The following is a 22,013-nucleotide window of genomic DNA, read 5'->3' as shown; positions in this document are numbered from 1 at the left end:
TGCAGTCTCAATAGTTTTCAGAATTGTTTTCTTGTATGTTCTTAAGAGGAAATATTTAGTGTCAAAGATATCTTTATTTAAATGCATTTGTATGAAACAAATTTTACCATTTGTATTTTAAATTTATTCATATGTGATAAGAAATGAAGTTAGAAATGACTAGGAACCACTCACTAAATCCCAAATATGAAAAATCAAATCATATAATTTAGAAGTCATTACAAGAGAATCGTATGCCTTGTGAAAAATCAAATTAGAGCTAACTTTTCCCAATATGCTACTCCCAACAATGGCGAACGGGATCCTCCTTCCCGTCGCCATTGAACTTCGGTAGTTTCTGTTTACCTGCCATTGATGGGGGTTGTCTCCCATGCGGTGGCTGTTGCTGTGTCTGAGCCCCTGCGTCGCTCCCTCCAGTGCCCGTGGTGTGTCCTGCGTGGGTGACTGGTGGTACCGTGTTCTGCCTGTTGTGCGTCGCACCTACAGCCGTACGGTTGCCCTCCCCTTCGTTCTCACCCGCGCCCACTCTTGGTTCCCGTTGGTGATCTTCACTCCGTGGTGTAAGGGATAAGTTTCTAAATTGATCCCGCGTCTCCTCGACTAGATTTCGCCGTAACCTTGTTTCTTCCAGAAACTCTTCGTGGCTCCGCGTCCTACGATGCTCTGGCGATGCGTAGAAATTTCTGTCAGCTTTTGCACCCTCCGTGACACCTCCTTGGTTCCCCTCGGGCCACCCTTCGGTAGGTCATCCTTCGGCAAGTTGCCTCAGCCTCCGTCTACATTCTACTTGCTGCTCCAGAATCAAGGCCCTCTACGCGGCCTCCCACTCGTCCGTTTCTGCTTTTTTATTTCTATCTTTATTCAATAGGATGGGCATTAATTGTCGCACATTTCCATAACTCACAATACATAAATCAAAACACGTCTTTATTAATTCATTTCCTCTAATACAACTCGTGTCAATGACACTTTTATTTGAATATAAAAAGTTCAAGGTTCAATTCCCTCCTGGCCTGGCGCCATCTTGTTCTGTTTCCCATCGGCTGTTTTCTTCGTAGCGTTGAAGGATTTGTTGGCGTCGCTCTTCCTGGGCAATCTCCTCCAGGCGAGCCTGTTGTGCCAGTGATGCTTGTGTAAGCAACCGGGGGAGGTGGTTCATCAACCGGTTTACTGCTGGGCTAACCTCCAGCGCTGTCCACATGGCACTTGGTGGGATTTCCGCCTTCGCCGCCTCTCGTTGGACATAGGTCTGGATGGCTACCTGGAGCAAAATTGAAAATTCTCTCGTTGCCATGTCTTCTCCTGTGTAAAGTTCTGTTCGCGCATCGTCGGCCTCTGGGTTTATTTCACCAACGGGTAGGCCCATCGTGTCCGTGCGCCATCCTCGTCTTCCGTTCTTGAGTACGTTTAGGCAATGGTGCCAAATGTTTCAAATGTTTACCCTCTCGGGTGAATAACTTAAAACATAAAGTACGTAATGCAAAATAATAACGCCATAGATATTAGACAAGTATATGAGATATTATTCCATTCATAATCGTGTGTTGCAATTTACATTCTGAAGTATATAAAGATACCGAGGGGGTGCGAGCGCCAACCGTCGCACCGCAACTGCCACCCCTTGGTTGCCAACTAACCAAAACAATTACACATAATTAACTAGTCGTATTTTCGTATACAATAATGCTGCTAACACTCCCAAGTCTTATGATAAGGATACTCTATTAATTTGTAACAAAACCTTTTACTTGCTAGTGGGATGTGAATTTTTCTGAAATGGCAAGTAAGGTATACAGTTTTAAATGCTTGATTAAAAGGCTTTGGAGCTAAGTGTAATGTCCCTTTCTTAGGCCTAGTCAGTTTGGTGATAGTTAGCCTATTTCCAAAGTTTTCCAAAGTTCTTGTAGGCTAATTGGTAAGGAAAAAGGGGACTCCAAAGTTCTTGGAGAGTGTAGGTTCAATATTTTAGGGTTGCTATTTATGGCAATGTGCTCAGTTGCCAATAATGTGCATCATGACACTTTCAAAAGTGTTTTTGGATGTTCGGGGTGCTCTCCAAACTTCTTGAAAGGGCCATCTATTTTTAGTAAGTCACTCGGTCTGTTCCGATCACCACCCTACATCTTCAGTATCATCTCATATGATTAGAGTTTGATTTGGATGTTGTTTCAGTACATTCCACAATTCACGTAAAATAAATTAAATGTTCTCAAGGTTTTTAATGTTATATTTTATGATCTATTTGCTTAAGTGAATTATTCGAGTAAAGGTGATAAAGTATTGCATAAAGTGGACACTCAGGAGAGACAAGGGGGGCCTATTGATGTGTGTTTTATTACACTTCAATCACATAATAAAGTATTGAATACTCTATCCTCTCTTGAATAAAATCTTCTCAAATGCTGAGTGAAAGGATCACTTGAGATGACTCAAAGCTTTATACTATCAGGTCTTGACGTGTGGATAGTCTCAATGATTAATGTGATTGCTGGTAATCCAAGGGGACTTACATAGTACATGAATGCTGCTGGAACGTGGAAATTTACTTGATTTGAAAAAAAGACAAAAGGGATTGAGGGTTTAGAGAAATCTAATCTACTCCTAAGATCAATGATAGCACTGGATCATGCTTGAATGGACATATTCCTTAAACCTTAATAGAACCTAACCAGGGTTTCAACAATAGAACTAGTGTTAGCAAGAAATCTAAGGAATGCAAATCGGAGTTCTATACCCTAAGGTTTTTTGGTGTTGTAGTCTTCTACCCTGGATTCAATCCTATTCAGGTAACAAGGAAATATATCCAGACCTAAGATTAGTTGTAAATCAGAATAAGAATATCATATACATATAATAGATCAGAATTCAGAAATATTTGTATTCATTATATTCTGTTTGTATTCATTACATATCCTTATATTCACCAATTCTTTTCTTACCATTTCCTCCTATTACTTACTATTCACCCTTATTTTGGTGAATCTTGTTGGTGTAATTAATTATTCATCTTGGATATTATTACACCTTACTTAAGTTTACTTAGGATAATGCATTTCATAGTAGTTTGGGTATGAGACACTTGGGTGTTTGTGCCACATTGGGATAGTGTGTGTAGGAGAATTTCCACCTTTTATGGTGTTGATCTTATCTTGTTGTCACATTCCACCTCATGTGGAATATTTTATTGTTTCTCCTACCTACCCACACCTATTTCCTACCTACCGTTGTTTCTTATTGAGCCACATGTCATGTTTGTGTGCTCACATATCCATATAGCCTTGCCTATATAAGCAGGCTCATCTACATTGTTTGTACGGGCAATCAATCAACATCTTGTAATGATCCAGTTGATGAGTATTTTCTTGATAGAATACAGTTTATTCTTGTAAAGCGGAAAATCGAACCCTAGGTGTTCCCCCACTCCAAGGAAAGAGAAAGGAGGTCACTAGGATTGACGGTTTTCACTTAGAAGAGACTTTACATTCAAAAGAGGGGTTGAAATTCACAAGATCCAATCCCACACAATGCAAGATTGAATTCTAAATGAGTTTCAAGGGTTGAGACAACAAGGATACCCTCTTTTGTAAAGAATGTAGATAGAAGGATTGAACTAGGAGTGTATGTAAAAGTAGGAAAGATTCGCTTGTAGACGGAGATAGAGACACGGGATGAAGCTACGGACCTGAAATTAGCAGTAAAAAGTTGAGACGATGCTGTCCTGCAAGTTTGAACGAAAGTTGTCGGGATGATGGCGCCCGGAGTGCACACGGTCCTCCGAAAAATCCGCGAAACGAAGGGGGATCTGTTCGTCTCTGCACAAGGATTCCAGATCTTCAATTACAGCCGCGTACCTGCAACCTACACACAGAAAAGAGAGGACGATTGGGGGGTTAGGGATTAGGGGTTTGCCTTCAGGTCAAACCCCGGTTTTGGAATTAACCAAGAAATGAGAATGCTGTAAATGTAAATGTCTGTAATGTAATCAAGTACTGATACCTTGTTGTAAGAATGTTTGTATTCTTACATGCGAAGGTGTAATGATGTTGTATGTTGTATGTTGTGTGTTGTAGGTGATCTCCTCTTCAATGGTTGAACCCTTGTCTTGAATGCAACACCTAGCCTTGAATGGAGACCTAGAATGCTCAATTGCTTGAAGGAATGCTTGAATGCTTGAATGTTTGAATGTTTGCCCATCGCTTCCGCCTCTTACACACATATGTTTTTCCTCCTCTTTTGGGAAGGGAAATGTAGTTTATATACTTGTCAATTAGGGTTAGGAGACTGATTTTTCCGACCTTAGGCCGACCTAGGAACATTATTTTCCAAATTGCAAGCTTGAAGACCCGATGCCCAACAAGAGACCGGGCCCAAAATAGGGCCAGGGACCAGGGCACTGGGCGCCATGGTCCCACCTCCCGGGACAACAGGGTGCAAGGAGGATCAGGCCAAGGTGCAGAAAGATGCAGTTTTTGATGTCGTAAACAGGTTTCGGGGTCTCCATTCAGGTTCAACATTGCGCCACCATCATGAAGACCCAAATGCAGTCGAAATTGCAAGTGTCGCAATTTTAGGACGCTACATTTAGCCCCCACTTTAGCGGGAGTATAAGCGTCCGCCCATACTTCCGGTAAAGTACAAGGAAACATCATGGAAAGACTTTCACCACGTCAAGGAGGCAAGATACACCAAGCCCCCAGTGGACTAAGGATCTTAAGACTTCAATTGACAAAGTAAAAGGGAAGATCACGAGGGAGAACCATGACTGACAGTAGTAAGGTTCCCTCACTATGAGTCATGCAAGAAAAATACCAAAAATATTCAAGGCAAAGCTAAGTTCGCCAAGAAATTTTTAAGAATCTTGAAGAGATATGAACGGAGTGTATGCCCCCTACGTTAAAGCGATCGCACATGCCTCATCAGGGGTGATTGCTTTAAGGTAGTGATACACATAAGAAATGAGAAGGGAAAGGAGCATGTTATCACAAAGATTTAGCCCCCAAGTGTGAGATAAACCCAAGGATAATAGACACAAAACACAAATCACGAGGTGACTTCGCTTTCCTTGGGGTCAGTATGCTGTATGATAATTCATGTATATCATATGTATGTATGCATAATTGTTCTTCATTCCCCAATCAAGGAAGGTCACCTAGAAGAAGGGAACACGTGTCTTTTGAGTCAACATGAGAGAGACCAAAAGAGATCTCAATGCTTTGCATCGTCCTCAAGTAAACAACACTAAGGACAACAAATAGAAGAATGAGAATAACACATAGAAGAAGTAACAAAAGATATCGAGAGAGGAGGAGAGAGTCTACTGTGCTAATGAACTAGTCTAGCACGTCATCCACCCCCCGATCTTGCTGATCAGTATTTCGGGAAGGCAGGAAACACGCTAGAGGAGGAACATCCAACACAGCAGATGGAGCTATCGCAAGATCCAAACAAGGGCTATGTTCATGTTCCAAGCCACGTTGTTCTTGTCTAGGAGCTAGGATAAGTGCTTTAGAAAATTCGTTAGATAAATGGTTATCAATATCAACATATTCATATTCACTATCAGAAGCAAGAGAAGTAACATTTTTATCATGAATAACATTTTCATCTATATCATCATCAAGATTTATAAAAATAGGATCTTTAACTCGCACAGGATCAAAACCATCATGCATCTTATGCTTAGGAGATTTTGGCTCAATTTTCGGCTGAGGAAAAAATGGAATAATACTAGCTGAAGGTGTCTCTGGGGATTGCAAAGTTTGAGAAGCAGTTGCACGAGCTCTAAAACGACGATTTCGTCGGCGTTCACGCGCAGAACGATTTCGTCTAGTCTTAGTGGGAAGTTGAGAAGATTGAGGACGAGGAATGTTCTCATCCTTATCACTTGGGTGTTTAGGTTGTGGTCTCTTAGGTTGGATAATAGGAGAAGAGGAAGGAGGAGGAACTGCTCCATAATAAAGGAGGAATATTTGGTTTAGGAAGGAGACCAAGTCCATCATGACGAGGAGGTATAGGTCTACTTTTAGAAAGTTTATTAGACATAGATATAGTCACATCCATAGGAATGGGTTGGGAATCTTCTTGAGGAAAGACATTAGTTTTATCTTTCAAAGGAAGAACTTCCTTCTCAAGTACGATAGGAATATCAAGTTTGGGTGTTCGAGGTTCACTTAGAGATAGGATCATATCTTTTTTCCACTTTTGATAAGATTTGAAAAGATGATCACTTCGCGGTGGAAGAGATTGGAATTGTTTAGGCCAAAAATAATCAATAGGAATGCTAGAAGTTCTTTCAGCTGGTTTAAAGAGACTATGATTGACAGTAACAACTTCACCATTATGGGGAAATTTCAAACACTTGTGAATAGGAGAAGCAATAGCTTTCATGGAAGATAGCCAAGGATAGCCTAGCTTCACACGAAATTGTTCGGATGATGGAATAATAGCAAAGCTCACATCAAGGGATTTGTTATGGACCTCAATAGGTAATGTAATAGAACCAATTGCAGGAGAAGAAAATGCATCAAATAATTTCACAACCACATTTGTTTTGTCATAGATCACTTGATTCAATTGCAAAGTAAAAAGAAATTCTTCAGTAATAACATTAACCATGCAAGAAGGATCAATAAGCACTCCACAGCAAGGTGTATTCTTGACTTTTGCAACTATATATAAAGGACCATCAGGTGTCTTGATAGTTTCACTGGAATCAAATGTGATGGAAGGTTCTTTAGGGATTTTTTGCTGCTCTACAAAGTTAATCACATTCGGTGTCATAGACACAAGACCATCAGGTGAGAAAGAGGAATCATTAGTCTCAATCACATTAGAGGTATGAGAAGGTAATGGATCAGTAAAAATCTTAAGATTTTGGTTAGGAAGAGCTACAGATGTGTTGCCTTTATCATTCACACCTGAAACAGAGATAGTATTATTATCAATCAAATCTTGAATTTTACCCTTTAAAGCAAAACATTTTTCAGTATCATGCCCAGGTTGATGATGAAATTGACAAAAAGATTTGTTATCAAAATAGGGTGAATTAATCTTTGCGGGATCTATTTGCTTTATAGGAGGGAGAGTAAGCACATTTTGTTCCAATAACTTATTCATAATACTATGCAATGATTCATTCAAAGGAGTAAACTCTCTTTCTTTTTTGAAAAACTTAGAAATAGGAGGCACACCTGATGCTGCATTCACATTGTTGTTGATGATGTTTTCATTGAACTTAACGAACCCTCTGTTCGGTTTAAACTTCCCAAATGGTTGTTGACTACTATCACCCTTATCACTCGGAGCCATAGGATTTGCTTGTTCCATTTGACTCACAGTCAGTTGATAATTGTGAAGAGTTGCACGCAACTGTTGGAAAGAAGTAAACTCAGAAAACAAAAGTTTTTCTCTAATATCTTTTTGTAAATTAGAAATAAAGATTCTTTGAATATCATTGTCAGGTATTGGAAAAGAAATTTGAGCACACAAATGCTTATATCTACCAATGAAATCAGTCACTTTTTCTTTAACACCTTGTTTACAATGCATTAAATCAATCAAAGTAACTTTAGGACTTATATTGTTTTGAAATTGTTGAATAAAAGCATTTGCAAGTTGTTGGAAAGAAGTAATAGAATAGGAAGGCAACGAGCAATACCATTGTAGAGCCTTATCTCTTAATGTTCTAGTAAACAGTTTTGCAAGCAACCTTTGGTCATGAGAAAAATCGGTACATATTGTTTGAAAGGTCTTAACATGTGTTAGAGGATAACCTTTACCATTATAAAGCTCCAACTGTGGGATTTCAACATGCTTAGGGGGGATAGCTCGAACAATGTTAAGAGAAAGTGGGCTTGCAACATCAAATGTGGGCACACTAAACTTTGATTCATAGAGGCAATTTGTTGCTGTAAAGAAGAGACAGTTTGTGCAAGATTGTTAATGGTCGCTTCAGTTGAAGAGTTCATATTAGACATGTTAGATTGTGATGGAGGTATTATGTTATTGAGAGAAGGTATTGATTGAGAGTAAGGTGGCGGGACACTATGATAGTTAGTCATAGGAGATGATTGGAAAAAAGGAGCACTACAAGGAGGAATGGAATGGTTGAATGAATTGCCCCCTTGCGTCATGTTCATTTGTGGAGATATAATAGGGACACTCATTGAAGAAATCGGATTGAATGAAGGAAGAGGGTTGATTCAAGAGGAAGGATTGCCCCCATGACTGGTGATCATAGGTGGAATGTTTTGTATTGAAGTAGTCATTATGTTTGATGTAAAAATAGGTATACTAGCAATAGAAGTTGTCAAAGGGGTAGAATGATTGACTTGAGTAGGAGGTTGTGTATAACCTAAAGTTTCGGCACAACTCTTCATAGGCATCACATTCGAATCCACGATGTGTGCAATACTACGCAAAATATCAATTCCATTCTTATCACTTTGAACCATACGTTTTAGACCCTCAATTAATGAAAGAGCTTGACTATCGGGGTATTCTTGAGACATCCATTGCTGAAAATCATCAAATTGGTTATCCAATTTCGAAAGTTGTTCTACAGAAACCTCATGGAGAGCTTCTTCATCATTAAGAGGATTAGAGGAATTACCCATGTCCTCGTTTAAAAGGCCATTCAAATTAGGTTCCATCTCCTCGGTAATTAAACCTTGGAAAGACTTAATTCTAAGGCTTCGTCTAACGGGAATAGCGTAAGTAGGGCTTATTGTTGTAAAACTCATGCACTAGAGAGAGAGAAGATTTTGAATTTTGAAAATAAAGTTGGCAAAATTGAACAATGAGATAATGATTATCCAATTTGAACTTTGTGAAAGAAGAGGGAAACACAACTTCCAAGAAAGGTAGGCACAATTGAAAAATTAGGGCCAAGGGGGGGGTAGCTCTTAATTTTAATTGTTATCTTGAAAATTGAAATCTTGAATTTTGAATTTATTTTCGAATTTAGAGGTAGCAAATTTCAATAAAATCAGCCAATCTCCTAGATTTAAGTTAAATGCAATCACGACAATCTCTTGAAATTTCGAAAAAAATGTCGGGGATCGTGGCGAACGGAGTGCACACGGTCCTCGCAACTTTTTTCGAAATTTTCAGGGATGAAAGTTATGATGATTTTAAAGCTAATCTGAAAAAATTGAGTGATTTTACGATCTGTAGATAGGCCAAATTAAAGTTGCAATCTCAAAATTGAATCCTACCAAGATTGTTGAAAAATGCGAAATTTGAATTTTGAAAAAGAGAGGGAAACTGAAATTTTGAATTTTATGATTTTAGAGGGAACACTAAAAGCAATGCAAGCTTTGAAATTTAAAAGTTGACTCAATTTCATGCAAAATTCAATTTTGAAAGTGGAAATCAAAGTTGTTGCAATTAAACACTTAATTTCAAAAGTCACAAATTGCAAAAATTTGAATAAAGCACTGAAACTTTGAATGAATGCCAACACACTTTTCAGATTTAGGACAGTAAGAAACACAATTTTAACACAAAATTTCAATTACAACAATTTTTGAATGATTAGAAGCCTTAATCGAAGCAATCAGGAGACCAACTTTGACTTTAATTTTGAAAGTGTTAGAGTTGATGAAATCAGCCAAGATTCTGGATTCTAGCAGAAAAATACAGTAAGATCTAGCTCCCGAAATTTTGGAAAAAATGTCGGGGACAATGGCGCTCGGGGTACACACGGTCCTCGCAACTTTTTTCAAAATTTTTAGGGATGAAGGATATTATGATTTTGTTGCGGGATCCAAAGTTACAGCCGATTTGGAGGTGTTTTGATCAGTGAAATCATCGGTCAAAGGTTGAATCAAGAGGGTTAAAAATTAGGGTTTTGACACTTAACCACCTAACTTTTAGAATTAAAGCACAAATATGAATTGATAATTTACAATAGAAGGGTAGATCTGAAACAAGCATTAACAATTAAACATTTCACAAGCTCAATTACTAAAAAGAAAATTTAGGGTTTTTATGCAATTAACCTCTAAAATTTGCAAAAGATCAAACATGAAAATGTAATTAAGGAAGCAAATTTTTCAGATCTAACCATGAATAATCAGAATTAGGATGTTCACGTCGGGTTCACCAAAATGTAAAGCGGAAAATCGAACCCTAGGTGTTCCCCCACTCCAAGAAGAGAGAAAGGAGGTCACTAGGATTGACGGTTTTCACTTAGGAGAGACTTTACATTCAAAAGAGGGGTTGAAACTCACAAGATCCAATCCCACACAATGCAAGATTGAATTCTAAATGAGTTTCAAGGGTTGAGACAGCAAGGATACCCTCTTTTGTAAAGAATGTAGATAGAAGGATTGAACTAGGAGTGTATGTAAAAGTAGGAAAGATTCGCTTGTAGACGGAGATAGAGACACGGGATGAAGCTACGGACCTGAAATTAGCAGTAAAATGTCGAGACGATGCTGTCTTGCAAGTTTGAGCGAAAGTTGTCGGGACGATGGCGCCCGGAGTGCACACGGTCCTCCGAAAAATCCGCGAAACGAAGGGGAATCTGTTCGTCTTTGCACAAGGATTCCAGATCTTCAATTACAGCCGCGTACCTGCAACCTACACACAGAAAAGAGAGGACGATTGGGGGGTTAGGGATTAGGGGTTTGCCTTCAGGTCAAACCCGGGTTTTGGAATTAACCAAGAAATGAGAATGCTGTAAATGTAAATGTCTGTAATGTAATCAAGTACTGATACCTTGTTGTAAGAATGTTTGTATTCTTACATGCGAAGGTGTAATGATGTTGTATGTTGTATGTTGTGTGTTGTAGGTGATCTCCTCTTCAATGGTTGAATCCTTGTCTTGAATGCAACACCTAGCCTTGAATGGAGACCTAGAATGCTCAATTGCTTGAAGGAATGCTTGAATGCTTGAATGTTTGAATGTTTGCCTATCGCTTCCGCCTCTTACACACATATGTTTTTCCTCCTCTTCTGGGAAGGCAAATGTAGTTTATATACTTGTCAATTAGGGTTAGGAGACTGATTTTTCCGACCTTGGTCCCACCTCCCGGGACAACAGGGTGCAAGGAGGATCAGGCCAAGTGCAAAAAGATGCAGTTTTTGATGTTGTAAACAGGTTTCGGGGTCTCCATTCAGGTTCAACGTTGCACCGCCATCATGAAGACCCAAATGCAGTCGAAATTGCAAGTGTCGCAATTTTACGACGCTACAATTCCTATCATCTATTTTGTTCTCTTCCTATCATCTATTTTGTGCTCTCTTATTTGTGCTTTCCATTGCCTCTAGATCTTGGCAAAATATCACAAATCCAATCTTACGATATATTTATTATCTGCAATAGGGACGTGGCTCGTAGATAGTATCCCTAGACTACATCCTATACTCCAAAGCTCATATTCCAGAGTCTTCTTGTAGTAAAATGTGATAACTTTTTTGGATCTGTGTCTACACTTTGCTTTTTGGCCAACAATAACTAGTATTAATATTGCAATAAATAACTCATAAAATAACAAGTTGATATTAACTAAATACTAATATAAATAGCTGCATACAACCAATCCTTATGTATTTTTAATTCAAAATTGCATAGATAAACACATAACAAGAAGTTTTAAGTCACAAGACTATAGTAGTAGTGAGCAAGGCATAATAGATCAATAAGTACAACTTACAAGTAATAATTGTTGATACAAACTAATATTATAAATATAACAATTGCTAATACAAACTACTATTATAAATAATGCTCACAATGACACGACATTGTGGCACCTTAGAAAATTAGAACAAGGAATATTTTGTGAACTCTCAACACTAACGCAATTCTTGAAGAAAATTGTCTCAAAAGAACAAAAAGGCTTTTGTCTTCCAATCCAAACTAGAAACTAAAAAGGTTTTTATCCTTCAAATTTTTTCACTCCAAGGGTTTGTGTCATCACATGAGAAGATGAATACAAGTGCCCAAGATTTGAAAAACTTTGAAAAAGGATTTGATTTGAATAAACAATGAATGGTGTATGCTTCTAGATTCGATTGTGTGAAAAATTTTGCATCAACGTTTCGGATCATACTCCGTGATCCATCATCAGGGTGTTTTTTTCTCCTTATGCTCTCTATCATCTTGATGATGGATCACAAAGTGTGATCCGAAACATTGATGCAAAAATTCTCACACAATCGAATCTAGAAGCATACACCATTAATTGAATGGATTGTGGAAATCTACTAATGTTAAACAATGTATGATCATCCTATGAGTGATTGGGTCTCTTCTATAGACTTTGTTTTGGGGCCAATATGTTAAATGTTCCCTTTATAAAGTGTTCATCTAAAATGTTTTAGAGAAAATATTACAAAATGCTTTATTAATTCCACAATCTAATAATAACATTTAAGTTGTCATTATTTCACAATGGAGACGAGAGCCAGAGTTAGGACAAAAACCCTAGCCGTCTATGTTGGTGCTTCGGCCTTTGATGCCTGCATGGAGAACCTGAAGATGAAGACGATGACCCTGAGGAAGAGGATGATGAGCTCCTCCTTGACATCCTTCTGGAGGCTCACCTGCATGCACATCTAGAGTCTAATAATGGCTCTAATGGCATTCAGGACTGTAGGTCTGAGGATGAGTTTTGCATTAGGGATGCATTAGTAAATATGTTGGGTTGGGAGACTTAGCAGATAGGGTATGGTGTAAACCCTATTCCTTCCCTCCCCTCTATTTTTGGCTTGCAGAGGGGTTTTCTTTCCGCCCCTCTGGCTACAACTCATGTGAATAAGACGACTGCAAATATTAAGGCCCCTATTGGTGTTGCTTCTGCACAGGTCATTATTGATACCCTTGTGTGTGGCTCCTCCAATGAAGGGGCTCTTGCTTCTTCGGTCTTTGGTAATTTTAATCCCCCTATTCCTTGTGAGGAAGATGTTGGCCCTCACTATAGCTTTGATGAGGGTTTTGGGCTGGATCTGCCTATTGTCGGTTTCGACTGATACAAAGAATGATGTGGCTATTCATGGGGCTGAAACTGCTTCAACCACTCCCTTTGTAAGTGAGTTGAGGAGAGATTTCCTTGCCAAATCTCTTGCTATTTTGGGGGGCAAAGGCATGCTTGCAAGTGTGGTGTCTAACGCTCTCAATGGTTCTCTAGTGGATGATCTGTATTTGTCTGAGGTTGGCGGCTCTCCTCCTGGGGATGGAGCCCCCACTATTGTTAGTAATGGTTTTGTTGGCCCTTGCACAAGGCTGGAGATGAGATGGATGTCAACCCCTCTGAAGACTACTTCTTGTGGAGTCTTGCTTGGTTTTGGATTGGCGTTTGTCTCTGTTCATGATCCCCCAATGGATTCTGAGGCTGGTTGATGTGATGGTGATGTTCAAAATGAGAGCCATGTTTCTCCTCAGTCTTCTAGGTTGAATATGGATGAGTCTCCCTTGCCTCCTTCGAGTTCTCCTTCTAGGCAATTGATTGAAGTGAATATTCCTGATTCATTGTTAGAATCCAATTGGCTGACATTCTCGCTTGTTGGTAGGTTTTGTGGTGATGCTCCTCATATTAAAACTGTTAGAAGATGGATTAACCATGTTTGGAAGCTACAAGGACATGTTAAGGTAACAGCAATGATGGCTCCTTGTCTTCTTTTCTCCTTTTCTAATATTGAGGATTGTTTAAGGATTCTTAGTGAGGGATCCTAGTTCCTGGGCCTAAATGTCCTTTGTTTGTCAAAGTAGACCCCTGGTTTTAACTCTCAGACTGATTTCTTGTTTCCGATGTGGGTTCATTTACCGGGTCTGCCTCTTGAATTTTGGCATGAAAAGGTTTTCATGGCTATAGCCAATTCCTTGGGAAGAGTTTTTGTTATTGACCTTGTCACTAAGTTTAAAAAATGGTTGCTGCAAGCGAGATTTTGTGTGCTTGTAACAAAGAATGTGGTGCTTCCTTCTCATATTACCCTTTCTTCTATGTTGGGTAAATGGACTCAGAAAATTGATTATGAAAATTCTTTGATTGTTTGCCATTATTGTAGACAAGTGGGTCATTCTCACAAGGCCTGCATGAAAAACAAGAACGTTCAGTTTATTTGGTGGAGAAAGGACCAGTCTAGTTTGTTGTCCTCTCCTCCTAGAAAGATTGATCAAATAGTGGATAGAATGGAGATCTTTCCTCCTCCTAAAGCTGCGACTGAGATTATTCAAAAGGGTTACAGGAAAAGTTGTTTGGGAGATTTGGATCAGCAGAGCAAGGAAACCAAGGAGACTAGTCTCATGCAGTCCTCTACTTCTGGAGGGACTGATCAAATGGTGGTCAGAAGGGAGATTTCTCCTCCTAATCATTATAAGAAAATATTCCTAGGAGATTCAAATCAACAGAACATGGAAAACAGGGAGACTATCAATCAAAATTCTCCGAATCACTTCTTTAAACCTCAATTTCTATTTTGTAGGTTTGTTGCTGTGTTTTGTTGCTGCTCAGTGGTATTGGTGGTTGGATGTTCTGCTGTTTTGTGATGGTTTTGAGTTGTTTTTGTGTTGTCCTGCATTGCTTTGCACTCCTATCTTTCTGCAAAAGGATTTAGGGTCCTTTCAAAGCTGTGCTTATCAAATAAAAAACATTTAAATTGTCATTTTACAATGTTTTTTATAAATAGTATTATTAGGATTAAATTAAAATATTTTTTGAAATTTATTACTTAGCCTAGCCTATGGAAAGTAAAGAAATGGGTCCCCATTCCACCAAAATCACGTAGGGTGGAGTCCTTGTATTGAATAATACTTTTCCTAATGGGCTCACTTGAGAACCATTCAACTTCAGCAATAGAACAATAGTTAATAAAAGAATTCGTAGGTCTGGACGTCCATTAAAAAAGAAAAACAATTCGTAAGTCACTCCTGAAAATAAATGTCTTAAATAAAATAGTTCTTAAGTAAATGTTAAATTAAATCATTCTTATGTTTTTAACTTATCTATCTACTTATTAAATAAATATTAAAATATTATATTCATACAAAAAATAATAAAAATAACTCTTTAAATAAAAGTTTTGAGGTAATATTTATATTTCATTTTAAATTCATAGTGTCATAATTATATAAATCTTAATATTATAATATGTATATTTTAATTAGCATAGATATCTTACATACATCTAACTCAAAAATACTATCAAGATTGATATCTCTTAACCTCTTTTAGATGAATTATTAAGATATCTTTATTCCTTTTATTTAGTTAAAAATTATTTTATTTAATAGAAATAGATGTATTTTATTCTACATCCATTTTTAAGAATTATTTTATTTTATTTAAATTAAAATATGTTTTGAAATTTATTACTTAGCCTATGGAATGTAAAGAAATGGGTCCCCATTCCACCAAAATCACATAGGGTGGAGTCCTTGCATTGAATAATACTTTTCCTAATGGGCTCACTTGAGAACCATTCAACTTCAGCAATAGAACAATAGTTAATAAAAGAATTAGTAGGTCTGGACCTCCATTAAAAAAGAAAAACAATTGGTAAGTCACTCCTGAAAATAAATGTCTTAAATAAAATAGTTCTTAAGTAAATGTTAAATTAAATCATTCTTATGTTTATCTACTTATTAAATAAATATTAAAAAATTATATTCATACAAAAATAATAAAAATAACTCTTTAAATAAAAGTTTTGAGGTAATTTTTATATTTCATTTAAAATTCAGTGTGCCACACTTATATAAATCTTAATATTATAATATGTATATTTTAATTAGCATAGATATCTTACATACATCTAACTCAAAAATACTATCAAGATTGATATCTCTTAACCTCTTCTAGATAAATTATTAAGATATCTTTATTCATTTTATTTAGTTAAAAATTATTTTATTTAATAGAAATAGATGTATTTTATTCTACATCCATTTTTAAGAATTTAAAAAATAAGTTTATTATATCTACACTATTTAGTAGAATTACTTTTATTCATAGCTATTTATTTGCTTAAAATAGTATCTATAAAAAATTAAAATAATTCTTTATTAAAATAAAGATAATTGTTTAGATAAAAATAATCTGATAAAATAGTTTTAATAAAATATTCTATTTACAATAACTATTTTATCAGATATTTGAATTGCTATAAGTAACAGTAAAAGAAACTAGTCAATTAATGAATGATGCGGTGATTTATTTTTTAAATATTATTTGTTAAAAAATTTGCTGACTTTGTAAAATATAAATATTTGTTTTATATTAAAACCAGCTAAATCTATTGCAAACTTGTCAAAGGTAAGTAGCAATAAGAATTTCGATATACGTGCTTGGAAACTGTGCTAGTAATAATGCAGAGGTATGGTGACAGTGGGTACTCTTTTCCATTTTCCCCTGCTAGAGTTAAAGAGTAGGCCAGATGCGTATCTGTTCAATGCAGTAAGAAAAAGGTGAAATGCAGCCCAAGTACAATTGATGTATTCTGAACTAAATCCAAGCTGTTCTACTGGCTCGAGAGTTACTACCTAGTTGAATATGCGGAAAGCCTTTACCATATACAGTTTGATGAAGTTTCTATTTATGCATTGCAGAATTTATTTTTTAGACATGTTCTATACATTACTGTGCAGTGCAGGGTGCATGTATTGGACTTCTGTTTTAATAGTGGTTTTGTGTTTAACAGACTATGGTTTTGCTATAAACTGTGGAGGAGAGAAACTCAAAATTTCTGCACCAAACTTTATTTTTGATGAATTTGAAGAGGATGATGAAGTTGATACCCTATTATTCTTTCGACGTTCCAAAATGTATTGGGGATTCAGTAGCATAGGATATTATATGGATTCTGATAGTGAATCAAAGGCTTACATAGCCAACAATAGCACCACCTTCACCATCACCCCACATAATACCAGTGCGTTTTCCTCCAATTTTGATCCAGAACTGTACAGGACAGCACGCATTTCTCCTGTCTCTTTGAGGTACTATGGCCTGGACCTTCAAACAGGACCATACAACATACAGCTCCACTTTGGTGAAATACAGTTTCCAGCTATGAAAACCACAAAAGGACGACGAATCTTTGATGTCTATATTCAGGTACATCGGTTTCCCTTTGACATTATTTTTCTTTAGATGTATGTATCAAAAGACTGAAACCTGATTTTCTGTATATGTAAAATAACAAGATTGAGGATAAAGATTTGAAAGCCCAAAATATCAAATAGGCTATCTATCTCGTATTTACCATTCTGATTATCATGCTTGGTCATATTGCAAACTTTATGCAGGGAGATCGAGTGTTGAAAGATTTTGATATAATGGAGGCTGCTGGAGGGCAAAATCTGGCAGTCATCATGAACTACACCATAAATGTTACCCAAAACTACTTAGATATTCACTTTTTTTGGGCTGGGAAAGGAACATGTTGTGAACCACAAGATGTGTATGGACCTTTGGTTTCAGCAATTGTAGTCACTCCAAGTAAGATCTTCATGCAAATTTATTGTCTTACAACTAATTGGAATATTCAATGCAAGGGGAATAGCTCAAGATTTGCAATAATGTAGCACGATGCATAAATTGGAATGTTTTTTTTGAAGATAAATCCATCAGTATTATTTTATTTTTTTAATGATACCAGATATATGAACAATTAAATTTTTTTGTGGCAGACTTCAAACCGCATTTTGAGAAGAAAAGTAAGACTGCTAAGATAGCCATAATTATTGTCTTAGTAGTGGTCATTTCGGGTCTTGTGTTGATATCAACTCTAGTATTTATCAAGAGGAAGAAAAAAGGGGACAACATATTATCCCGTTTCAGCAAGGACAGAGGTAATGTAATATTTTTAAATCCACAGTATTTAAATCATGTCTAGTTTAATTATTTATCAATTCTATTATTAAATATATCCTGTATATGGCTGGAGGTTATCAGAGTTGAAGACAATGGACGGTAATTCTTTCAGCTTAAGGGAGATGAAAACTGCAACTAAAAGTTTCGATCCCAAAAATAAGATAGGAGAGGGTGGCTTTGGAGCAGTTTACAAGGTGCATTGATAATCACCCTACAATTATAATTGAACCTATATGACTGACAAAATCATAAAGCGTGCATCAAAACATGCAAGCCAGACTTGATCAATACATTTTAGGAATCATGAAAGACTTACTAGATTGTAACACCGAACTTCTATTTTGCAGGGTGTACTATCAGATGGGAGGAAGGTGGCAATCAAGCAGTTATCATCTCAGTCAAAACAAGGGAATCGAGAATTTCTGAATGAAGTAGGCACTATATCTGCAGTGCAACATCCAGATGTCATTAAACTTTATGGCTGTTGTGCAGAGGGGGAGGATCTTCTCCTGGTTTACGAATATATGGAAAACGGCAACCTCGCGCAAGCTTTGTTTGGTGAGGCCACTCACTTTATATGATCAGTTATACTGAAATTTTATTTGTTCTGAAGTTAGGATAGAAAGCGAAAGCTAAAGGGGACAGCTTTACTCAGTGCATTCTATCTTACTTGCAGATCGCGATGAACCTCGTATTAAGTTAGATTGGCCCACTCGGTATAGGATTTGTTTGGGAGTTGCTCGCGGACTTGCTTATCTTCACGAAGAGTCGTTGTTAAAAATTATACATCGGGATATCAAATCAACAAACATTCTTCTAGATGAAGATTTAAATCCCAAAGTAGCAGATTTTGGGTTGGCAAGGTTATTTGATGATGGAAATACTCATGTGAGCACAAGGGTAGCAGGAACAATGTAAGTTGAAAAACACTTATATTTCAGATTTCGTTCCACTTACAAAAAAATTCAACTGTGCTAAAATCTTCTTATCATTTGAAATACTCCAGTGGGTATATGGCTCCAGAGTATGCCTTAAGAGGGCATCTCACAGAGAAGGCAGATGTTTACAGCTTTGGAGTGGTTGCGCTTGAAGTTGTTAGTGGCAGAACCCACACAGACACGAACTTGGAAGAAGAAAAGGCTTACCTTCTTGAATGGGTAACATTGTGTATTCAAATTATTTGTGTTTATGATGTAATAAATTAATAATGTATAATTCTGTGTACATGATATTATTGATGAATTTTGCTTGATTCCACAGACTTGGCATCTGTTTGAAGAAATGAGGATGCTAGAATTGGTAGATGTGAACCTTTTGCAATTCGGATACAACGAAAAAGAAGTGATAAGGGTGATTTATGTGGGACTTTTGTGCACTCACGAGAACCCTGGTCGAAGACCTTGCATGTCCGCGGTTGTTGAAATGCTGGAGGGCAGAATGGAAATACCTGTTCCACAGGCTCGCCCTGGATATCTCAATCATTGGCAAACATGGCAGCTGGCTGCTGGTGCGCAAAACAACCAGGCCCAATCCTCAACAAGCAATAGCTCCAACCAACAAGGGCCATGGAAGGACAACTCTTCTTCCCAAAAGCAACCTTCAGTATAGAATGATGTGCTATGCATATTTTTATTATTGTTTTATCTGAATTACTCCAAGATCTGTTGCAATCAGACCACACGCATAATTGATATGTATTAATAGAACTTACCTGAATTCTTTGAAAATATTTATTGTTCAATCTTTGTAATATGTTTAGTTGACAAATGCTCTTTCAATGATCCATAATAGTTTAAAGATACTGTCTGAGTGATCGTCACTTATGGATATTCTTGTTGTCAACACTCCTAACACCTCCAAATATTGTTAAGTCACCTCAAAAAGATGTGTTTACAGTCAATCATGTTCATTTAACATGGCAACATGAAAGAACATGCAAAACAGATATATGAACACTTGAAGGAAACGCACACAACTGCAACAAACGATATACACTGGAGAAATCTTGAATTTGCGAAAACCCCAGCTAGAGAGAGTTAAAAATTCTCCTCATTCCACTATCACAGTTAAGTGCAAATGTGTTACGATGCCTCGAGCAAGATCTAACTTAACTTTCAAATTAACCAATGTACCGTCCATGTGATTATTTTGGATCGGTAACTTTTCAAGCTTTCAGTACTTTAGTTCAAAGGTAACAAGAATTTCATTAATGTGATACCAAACATTCGCGGGAGAGGGGCCAGAAGTGGAGCGGGGATGTGAAATGGGGATACTTGTGGAGAGTTATGGGCCCCACAGTCGAGCAGTCAAGTTGTCAGCGCATCATAAAAAAGATCAGAAGCAGTGATTAAATGGACCACACATTTTACACATAAAAAGTGTTTTATAACATGCATATATTTGTCAAAATTAAGTGGAAACTAGTACAGTTTTGCAAGTCTGAGAACCCATGTTGCACCGGTAGTGGTAGGCAAATGGCCAGGACATTGAAATAAACACCCCCACATAAGTAAAAAAAAATGTACAACTGTGTAGACACATGAGCCTCAGCCGCTCAACTTTTTAACTTGTACAAAAGCTAAGTGAATCCACGTCATTAGTTTACAAGACATTCCATCCCATCGAACGTACCAATCAGATCCAACGCGATTCAGTTAGATGTACATTCACATTGCTTATCAAACCAAAATCATCATATTCTGCCTCATCAAACATGCTAAAGCGCACACGTAATGGGCACTTCCACCCACTTCCCCCTGCATCGAAAAACAAGAAGATGTAAGGCCACCATTGAACCTATTTAATCGACAGGACACAATTTTAAACACCAGCACATACTACAAGCAATCAACCAAACCAGTCAAGTCATCCATTTATGGCAAATTTGAAATCATAGAAAGGAAATGTAAAAACACAATCCAAATAGCAGGACACATTTATTTTTCCAAATCAGGCCACCACCAATCCACAAATCATTAATGCAAACAATTTGAATAGCCATGACATTTGGAGTCAAATTCATTTCATTACATTGCTTTAGAGTAAGTCATGGAGGAGCAGACCTTTAGGAGAAGCAAAAGCCATTTTGATACAGGTATTCCTCGCATTCTATTTCCACATTATTTGTAGTCTCTTTCTATTGTTAACGTCTACAATTGTTTGTATCTGATCATTGTTGTTCCCTAATTGGATGTGTGGTGTTTGCTAACTTATACTATCATTGGGATTTCAAGTTACTACGAGGTTTTAAGTTATATTGTCATTGGGGTTTTTCAATTATATTGTCATTGGGGTTTTCAGTTATATTGTCATTGTGGTCATTTGTCTCCATCTGATATTTATATGGGGTTTTAAGTTATATTGTCCATGGTTACCCATTTAATAATGTAACTACCATTTATGGGGTTCTAAGTTATGTTGTCCAGGGCTACCCATTTAATATTGTAAATTGATGAATACTAAGAGGGGGGGGGGGGGGGTGGGGGGGGTTGGGGTGTGAATTAGTATGCCTAAAAGCTTAATCAAATTCTTAAACAAATTTCCAGCATACCGGTGTAGTAGTTTCCAGCATACCGGTGTAGTAGTTTAAACAACAAACCGGTTAAAACATAAACAAGCCAAATAGAAAATAGAACATTCACCCACAAAAGCACAATCACTAGAACACAAGATATTTTGACATGGAAACCCAAATGGGAAAAACCACGGTGACTAAAACTCACAAGTCAACTGTATGCAGAATAGTAACCCGACCGGTTAAGGTCAGACTGGTTAAGGTCTTACAATGTTCTTCACCGGAACAGATCTTGTTAGGAATCCAGATCTTTGTTAGGAGATAAGTCTTGTTAAAGACTACCCTGTTAAAGGATTTCAGATCCACAACTGTGAACCACCTTTTTAGAGAATTTACAGTAGGCTTGGCTGGCCTACCCGGTTAAGGGTTGCAGACTTGTCGAAGAGATTAGTAATCAACAAGTGAATGATCTAGAAAGTAGCATAGAATGCTTGATTAGATCCCTGACAGTTCTCTGTTAATGCATTGCAACATTACTTCAGTATTCTAACCTTTGCACTCACAATCTCTGTAGTGAGATACCTTTTTCGCACAGACCTAATCTTCTCTCCAACACTCGCACACATCAACTCTACAAAACCCTAGACATGATGTCCTCATATAGGAATTTGATTTCATGT

General features: G+C 37.2%; 1 protein-coding gene across 2 annotated transcripts in view; it reads left to right on the top strand.

Annotated features, from left to right (window-relative positions):
- The window catches only part of LOC131061412 (probable LRR receptor-like serine/threonine-protein kinase At1g56140), a 71,622-nt gene extending 51,974 nt beyond the window's left edge, over positions 1-19,648 (top strand). For both annotated transcript variants that reach the window (XM_057995060.2, XM_057995059.2), the window contains exons 17-24: positions 16,645-17,060; positions 17,252-17,444; positions 17,636-17,797; positions 17,901-18,013; positions 18,167-18,377; positions 18,496-18,733; positions 18,826-18,976; positions 19,080-19,648. In XM_057995060.2, the coding sequence (XP_057851043.2) occupies positions 16,645-17,060; positions 17,252-17,444; positions 17,636-17,797; positions 17,901-18,013; positions 18,167-18,377; positions 18,496-18,733; positions 18,826-18,976; positions 19,080-19,427 (1,832 nt within the window). In that variant the 3' untranslated portion in view covers positions 19,428-19,648. The remainder of the gene's footprint in view (positions 1-16,644; positions 17,061-17,251; positions 17,445-17,635; positions 17,798-17,900; positions 18,014-18,166; positions 18,378-18,495; positions 18,734-18,825; positions 18,977-19,079) is intronic.
- The last annotated feature ends 2,365 nt before the right edge of the window (positions 19,649-22,013 follow it).

This window comes from Cryptomeria japonica, chromosome 8, assembly GCF_030272615.1.
Source record: "Cryptomeria japonica chromosome 8, Sugi_1.0, whole genome shotgun sequence".
Taxonomy (NCBI): domain Eukaryota; kingdom Viridiplantae; phylum Streptophyta; class Pinopsida; order Cupressales; family Cupressaceae; genus Cryptomeria; species Cryptomeria japonica.
This window is presented reverse-complemented; position numbering and strand designations above follow the sequence as displayed.